The following is an 8284-nucleotide window of genomic DNA, read 5'->3' as shown; positions in this document are numbered from 1 at the left end:
TTTCAACGGTAAAAACATTAAGAGGGTTGTCCATAAGTTCTCGATCGTAGTGTTAGAAAGTTTATACAACCGATTTCTATTAGGTCTATTAGGCGCAACCTACCTCTAACCATAAATTCAGATTGAGATTCAGATAGGTTAAAGGATCGTCTCTATATCTCTAATTCAATCGGTTGCTATATGTATTCTAAAAAAAATTCATCAAATTCAAGAAAATAATAACTTCAGAAAAAAGCTATTTTTATTTCACATATTGTTTTGCTTTCTTTGGCATTTAGTACAAAAAAATTACTCAATCTATAAGTTACAAATTAATTATCTATTAGTAAATAAAAAATAAAATTGTAATACTTGGAATAAAAAAATCATCATGAATTCAATTTAAACTAATTGCAATATGATTCCCCCAAACCCTCCTTCCAACATTATTATCAACTCTCTCTCATTCAAATTTACCCTTGAAATAACATTATAAAAAGAAAATTTTAGTAATTTTAATAAACTAACTAAACTAACATAACAAAATATTTAAGTTAATACCAACCTTGAACATTAAAAATCATGCATTGACTTGCAGTTTCCATTTAAAATGTTTGAAAACCAGGCTCCATTAAAACAATAAAATTTTCATTAATAATTTAAAGGTTGGAGTTATTGTTCTCATGGATTCAATGTTTGTAAACTTAAAATTGCATTCATTAAATAAAATTATTTTTTCAAAAATTATTAAACATGTTATTGTGACAGCAAAACAAACTTACATTCAAAGTTCGTTCTTTTATCATACTTCATACCTGTGAGTAAATGAATCTCATTATGAAGGGACCCCCCTCAACATTGTGGCAGCGTACTCAATGAGCTCATATTGTGAGTCGATAGATGCGCTTAAAGTTCTTATTCTTGGTTGGCACCTAATGACTCGTGGTCGTTAGTATCACTGCTAGAAAAACTAGCAATGATCTTGTCCTCGCAATATGCAATTGACTTCCTTTAGGCATCTATAAAAATTAACAGATAAAAAAGTTAAAGGATTCTTATTTATTAAAAAATAATTGGCAATATCTCCCTTATATAAAAGACTATTCAAAAATTTTAAACCTGTAAATACACAACATATATGTCACAAACCACTTGATTTTATTTAATTTCTTCTGACAATGTAACATAATTCAATTTCATAGAAACTATTTTTTTTCTACATGATAATATTTTTAATCCTAAATTTAGAAAGAAAAAAATTATTCTAAATTTAAAAAATTCAAAATAATAATTAAAATTAATCTTATACATTTAATCGAAATTGAACAATAGAATTTAAAAAAAAACTAAAATTAAAAAAAAAATGCAAAACTTATTACAATAACAACTAAAAATCAACATTATTATTTCTAAGTGACAATATCTTTAATCCTAAATTTACAAAAAATTATTCTAAATGGAATAAATACAAAATATTAATTATAATTAATCCTACACGTTTAATTGAAATTGAACAACAAAATTGAAAAAAAAACTAAAATTCAACAAAATAATGCAAAAAATAGTTCAATAACAACTAAAATTCAACACATTTATTAAATCATAAAACTATTAATAACTCAAAATTGAACAAAAATAATCAGAAAAAAATATCCAAAAAAAACACAAAAAAGAAAGAAAAGAAAATGAAAAATTCTGACCTTAATGACATGCTTAATTTCAGCTAATAATTAAACAAAACAAAAAAAAAGATATTGTTAATAAACCCAAAAATAAAAAAAGAGACTTAAGGAGGAGAAGAGAAGATAATACTTTTTTTTTTTAGATTAGCGTGGGTGTCCGGGTCAGCTTGCGCGCACCACGACTAATCCCACGGACCCTGAAGTTAACGACCATGTAAGCCTCCAGTGGCCATCATATGAGCAACCAAGGACTCGAACCTGAGAAAGAGAAGAGAAGATAATACTTGATTTTGGTTGAGAAGGAGAGAGAAAAGAGAAAAGAAAAGGAGAGAAACAAATTTGTGAAAAAAAAGAGAAGAAAAAAGAAAAAAGATGAAGCCTTGTACATTCTGATTCTAGTCTTTTAATTTAGTTTACCAACAGAATTATTGTTGGTGATTCTGTTTATAAAATCAAATGGAAAATTTTAACTTGCATAGAAATTTTCATAAAACCCTCGTAATATTACCAATGACTTTTATTTTGTCGGTGATAACGTTTGGAAAAAAATAAACATTAAAAAAACACATTAATTATTCATGCATTGAGAAGTGAAAAGTTCTCATAGTCACTGGAATATATCAATAGACACATTATATTAGTATATCTATATGTAACGAACATCATGAATAGTCTTAAGAAGAAGGGAAACAATTCTTGTAGTCACAAAAATATATCGACGGACACATTCCGTTAGTATTCCCATATGTAATGTATAATCTATCAATATTTCTATCAGTGTAAATAGTATCTAATGCCAAATTGTCTCTGTATTCTTATCTATCCATCCTTTAAATAATTAAATTTAAAATTGCATACATAACACAATAATACTAGGTCACATCACAATAATATAACAAACATTTCCTTATCATTCAATAATAAATTAACATTAATATCATTATAATGAAGTGAATTTTATTCATAAATATTGCATTATATTTTATGGCATTACACATTCATGTTATGCAACTGAATCAAAATTATCTTCTTCTTCATCAATTAACTCGTCCTCATCTTCATCGTAATTTTTACGTTGATTTCGTTACTATCATCTTCATTAACTTTTGTGTATGTCTACTGGAGCTCAACACATCATTCAACTCATCAGTATCAATATCAACAAAACTTTCTTGGTAATGCAAAAATTTGAATTTTTTTTATAAGTCATTAGAAAAAGAAACTCGATATAGATTAACTAACTCATCAAGTTAAAAAACATCATCTCCTATAGTTAATTCATCATTGTCATCCTAAACAACTTTAACGTAACCCCTAGGTTTAGTTTTCATTACTGATAACCAATCAACTCTTAAATAATCATTTCTAAAGGAATAAATGTATGTGATAAACTTGCTAGTATTGTTTGGAAAAAATAAAGACATTGTCAATGTTGAGAAGTTTAGTCTTTGAATTAATTTCGACCAAACCATGATAAAGATTTAATCGAATTTCTTTGTCAATGGAGTCATACCAATAATATTTGAATAAAAATACTCTATTATACTCACTATGATATTGCAATTCAATAACGTTGTTCAATTTCTAATAGTAATCAACTTCAAATTTATTAGAAATCGATCTCTTAAAATAAACTCTACTATTATATGTTTTTCTACTTTGCTTATATTATTTAGTATGAAATATATGTCAATTGACAAAATACCTATTGTAGCACTTCACATTTCTTTCAAGACCCAATTTAGTAAAGACAAAGTAACATTAGTATTCCCTCCAAATTGATAAACCTAGTACATGATGTACAACCATGGATAGTTAACGAGAAATGTGTAATGAAATGAAATATCCCAAGAGATATGAATAATTAAACAATATTTTCATATATTCTGAACCACGTGAAAATTTATTTATCTTGTAATCAAAAGATTTGAGATTCAGTCAACTATGAGTTTTGGAATAGTAAATATTGATAATATTGCCTCTGAGAAATTTAACAATGTATCAGTTTACGATATTATAAGAAATAAATTGTTCAAAAATAACAACATGTGATTGTCTAAATTCTATTTCTGACAAATATCTTCCTTTTGCAATTTTTTTGGTACGAGTCATCCAAGATAGTACAAAATTGACAAGTTCCCACATGAAGTCACTTCTCCGTCACCGTTATGTCTTAGAACATGATTAATTCTTGCTTTCAATTGAAGCTCAAAATAGTACAAGATCAATATTAAGGTCTCTTCAACAATATAAGTCTTGCATATCGAAGCCTTAATATGCGTCTTATTTTTAATTTTTTTTTATTTTAAGGTTGAATAAGTACCTATATAGAATTAAATGAATGTTTTGAGATATACAAATAAAGACAATAAAATTTTAATTACGATGCATGCGTGATTCCTAACATCTTGAATAGATACATTCATCTATATTGGATTAAACCTTCAACATTTGTCTTGAAAGATAAATTTATGGGTATATATTCTATTAAATAAAAAAATAATAGAGATAATATCATTTTAAGTTTGTATATTATTAATTTACAGGTAAAATGATTATTTAGTTATTTTTTATGTTTTAAAATAAAAAAATAATTAGAAAACATGAAATGTTAAAAATAACACACACACACACACACATATATATATATATATATATATATATATATGTACACATTGAATATAAGATTAATTATACAGTTTTTAAAATTATAAAAACTCATTAATTAGTTAGTTTTGATAAATGACAGTTCTCGAGTACAATTAAAAAAAAAAAAAAACCACCGTCAGTAAATATAATAAAAAGAGGTATGGAGGTGGGTCCCATAGTCAGTTGCGCGCCTGTAAACCGACAAACATTATGGATGCAGCGATATAGTCCTGCAGCAAAAATGGAAAGGGGTCCAGAAACGAGTAACAGATTCTCCGTTCACGTAATTCAAATTCAAAAGCAGGGGTAATCAAGTAATATCAAGGTATCCGTCAGCTGGTAAACCTAAAACCCACTCTTTTTTCAACCAGAGGAGGAGAAGCAAAGAGAAGGAGAGAAGCAACCTTCCTCGCCATGGCAGAATCAGAGGTGAAATTGCTAAACGGCCCTCATCCTCAGTACTAGCACATGTTAATTTGTTTAATATTTTTACTTTAATTTTAAATTTGATTATCTCATTCTTGGTTTTGATTTTAAATGAAAACAAAGAAAAAAATAAAAATAAAATAGTCTGGCTGTCTTTGTAGAAACTGGTGGCGTTGAAAAAAGCATATGCAGATATAATATTGAATACAGCAAAAGAGGCAGCAAGCAGAGTAATGGAGTCGGAGCGAAAAGGCCTTCGCTATCATCACGATCTCTGCAGTTCAAAAGACGAGGCGCTTCGATTACTTCTTCGCTTGAAACAAATGATCGATGCCAAAGTAACCTTATTTTTCATCTCATTTCTTGTTCCTGCTGTCGCGCCACCTTTTACTTTACATGAAAGTTTTGATTTTATCATATATTAGAAGGGTTGTGAAGAAATGGTTTTTCATTTTTCCATTTCTCGATAATCATGGGTGCTCATTTAGTTTATATATATATATATATATATATATATATATATATGTTTCTTTTCATCTGATATAGAATTTAAAGGTATTTTGGTGTGGAAGATATTACTTTTGTTTTTTATGCTACCTGCTTGCTTGAGTTCTAATGAGCAGCTCCACTACATTTTGCTCAGAATTTGTTGCGTGGCTCGCCTTGTTACTTGGACAGCTGATACCGAGTGCAGCCGTTAGTCTTATATATGTTCCCTTTCATCTTGCAAGCATTAATGCATCTGTCTCATTTTTCTTTCTTTGCAGGCAATTGAAGCAGAGATAATATCCGCAAGCCAACAGAGTAAGATTGATGAGCTTGAGGCGCAGCTCCAGGAGGCAGAGGGTGTCATAATAGATCTTAGAGCAGAGTTGAGATGGGTACGTGATGAGCTAGAGAAGGTAAGGAACAGCCAAGTCCAACCTTCGAATGGAGAAGCTGTGAAGGAAAATGAATCTTCTCACCAACGTTTAACATGTGAGCCCATTGTACTCTCTCTATCTAATTTGCCACCTCAAACTGTGGCAACTTCTAATGTAAAGAGTACACTACTGGATCAGAGAAATTTCAATAGGTGCTGCAACACAGAAGATCAGCAATTGAGTGTTTCACCTTTGGAGAACTATTCTTCACGTAATGCAGACTTAGCCTCCATTACTATGGCAAACAAGGAGCCGGAGTTGTATAGAAATGGTTGTACGCAGAGAATTCGTGCATCTGAAGGAAATGCGTTTGCTAGCAAATTGCCTCCTTCAGATGTAGGAGTGGAGCAGCAATCACTCGTAAAGAATGAGGTTATTGTCAAAGCAAGTAATGGGGATGAAGGTAAATGTACTGAAACTTCTCCTAAGACTAAGAACGTGAGGAAAATGAACTTTTCAGGGGAAGAAGTAAGAAACCATGTCAAGGTTTGCTCATCAAGACAGAAAAGGGGGAGGTTTGCAAAAGCCAAAGCTAAGCGCAAGTCTTGTCCCATTGTCAGAAAACCTTATCAACCACCTTCTATAGTTTCTCGTCGTAAGATAAACTCAGTAAATGGCACTGTTAAATCTGATCAACATTTGTGCACCTCACCCCCTGTCAAGCCTAGCAATCAGGATATGAAGAAGAATCCCATTGAGCTGGAAGAAGAATTGCTGGAAACAAATGACTGCCTTACTGCTGAAATGATTGTTCCTGAAGGGAAAAGACCAAGAACAGAACGAATTACAACTTCTGGCTCTTCCTCGACCTCGTCCCCTTCGATTCAACACTCTGAAATTTGTCAAAAACCTTTTGTTCTCACTCCTTGCAAGAATTACTCATTTTTGCTCCATGGTAATGTTAAATCTGACGAAGACCAGTCAAAGATAACTGAAAATGATGTCAAGCTGAAGCCACTACCTAGCTTGGGTCCCGTTTTAACACCAATTAGAGTTGATTTGGATTCAATATGTGGCTCTACAAATGTTGAAGTTAGTGTAAAGGCACTCTGTGGATCCGTTGAGGAAACTGACGCAGACAAGGACATGGAGTTTGTAGATGAATTGGAAAAAGAAGAACTCGATTCTAACCAGAGTCCTATAGTTCCAAGTTATGAATCAAATGCTCAGATGATCAATGTACCAATTGTATTTTCTAATTTGAAAGATGCCAAAACATCCGAAGAAATTACTGTTAGTGTACCGCCGGTGCCCTCTGATATAAAAGTTGCCAAATCATCCTTGGAATCTAATGTGTTTCCGAGTCAATCAGACAATAGGCTTCTTAAATACACCTTTCAGAGGAAGCACAAGAAGGAAGCTGTGAGCAGCTCTGATAACAACGCTTCTGGCGAGAAGAACAAATTAAAAAGGAAAGCAGAGGAAAAGCTGGAAGATTAACCAGAGCCACATAAATCTAGCTTGATAAATGAGTCATCTAGGGACATTAGCTCAAGCTGCTCGTTAGGTTGGTTTCTCTTAAACATTCTCTGTATCTTCTTAAACATGCCCCACCTGGGATAAGATGTCATGACTCCTTTTGTTTTCCGTACTAGGATAACATGCTGCCTTTGTCATTCAGTGCAAATTCCGTGATTCCATATTCACGACGATTTCATATCTCAGTCAATGGGAACTGAAAGCATGTAAATTTTAGTGGATGATCTTAGTTATGTGCAGGGAAATTGAAATCTGATGGGACTAATTTCTACTAATGTTTATGGCTGAGGACACTGCATATACATGTTTTGCCTAAATGATATTGGCCTGAAAGTGGTTGGTTTTTTTCTATGGTCCCAAAATAATAAATTCAAGACCAATACCTGATCATATATATATACAAGTAATTAGGGCAGGATGGGAGAAAAGAAACAAAGTTATTTAGGAGTTTTCTTATGCTGATCATATTCGAAATTGACTAGCATGGTATTGTCCTTAAGTGGTGGAATAACAACAAACTTGCTGAAGAGGACTCTCGCTCTATTAAGAATAGCTGCGTGGCTGGAAGCGCACTCTGAGTTATGCCAGTATTTTTACGTCTCTTTCAGGGTTCCAAATAAGCTTCTGCTTTCATGTTGAGTCAATATTAGAATATGCACTTGGTTTCTTTTTCTGGGAAATGTTGGTGGTAATGAAACTAACTGTTCCTCGAGCTCAGCTAGGAGAAGGATGTGGCTCTGAATTCAAATGTCTTGCGCGATTCTTTGGTGATTATTGAGAGAATACTTTTTTCAAGAAACCATAAAAAAGGGCTGCTTGCATCGCATGAGATGTGGGGAAGATTACCAATCAGCTACTTGTTTACCACTGTTGCAATTTTGATTTAGGTGGTGTTTGAGAATGAGGTCGATGTTGTTTTTTAAAATGTTGTTTTTTATTTAGAAATATATTAAAATAATTTTAAAAATAAATTTTTATATTAATATTAAATAATTTAAAAACGCTAAAAAAATCAAATCAGTATATCAAAATAATTTAAAAATATTAAAAATATATTAATTTTAAAAAAATTAAATTATTTTTAAAATATTTTTAAAATATAAAAATAAAACAACACTGATGTATTTCAATTATCAAACCTCACAA

General features: G+C 31.1%; 1 protein-coding gene across 3 annotated transcripts; it reads left to right on the top strand.

Moving 5' to 3' along the window:
* Positions 1 to 4551: 4551 nt before the first annotated feature.
* LOC105119927 (uncharacterized) lies at positions 4552 to 7850 on the top strand. Of its 3 annotated transcripts, none has more exons than XR_841216.1 (4): positions 4552 to 4739; positions 4898 to 5074; positions 5504 to 7166; positions 7747 to 7850. XR_841216.1 is itself a non-coding variant. In XM_011018120.1 (3 exons), exons 1-3 carry the CDS (start codon positions 4725 to 4727, stop codon positions 7097 to 7099), a joined length of 1788 nt encoding a protein of 595 aa, XP_011016422.1. In that variant the 5' UTR covers positions 4552 to 4724; the 3' UTR covers positions 7100 to 7413. The 3 variants fall into 3 exon arrangements, 1 of the variants encoding a protein (XP_011016422.1); XR_841215.1 differs by lacking the exon at positions 7747 to 7850 and adding an exon at positions 7255 to 7413; XM_011018120.1 differs by lacking the exon at positions 7747 to 7850 and having other exon boundaries at positions 5504 to 7413.
* The last annotated feature ends 434 nt before the right edge of the window (positions 7851 to 8284 follow it).

The sequence above is a fragment of the Populus euphratica genome, unplaced genomic scaffold, assembly GCF_000495115.2.
Source record: "Populus euphratica unplaced genomic scaffold, PopEup_1.0 scaffold3989.1, whole genome shotgun sequence".
Taxonomy (NCBI): domain Eukaryota; kingdom Viridiplantae; phylum Streptophyta; class Magnoliopsida; order Malpighiales; family Salicaceae; genus Populus; species Populus euphratica.
Note: the sequence above shows the minus strand (reverse complement) of the source record. Positions and strands in the feature narration are given on the sequence as shown.

Coding starts and splice junctions, on each gene's coding strand:
- LOC105119927 (XM_011018120.1), top strand. Junction 5,075..5,503: donor AACAAATGATCGATGCCAAA/GTAACCTTATTT, acceptor CTTTCTTTGCAG/GCAATTGAAGCAGAGATAAT.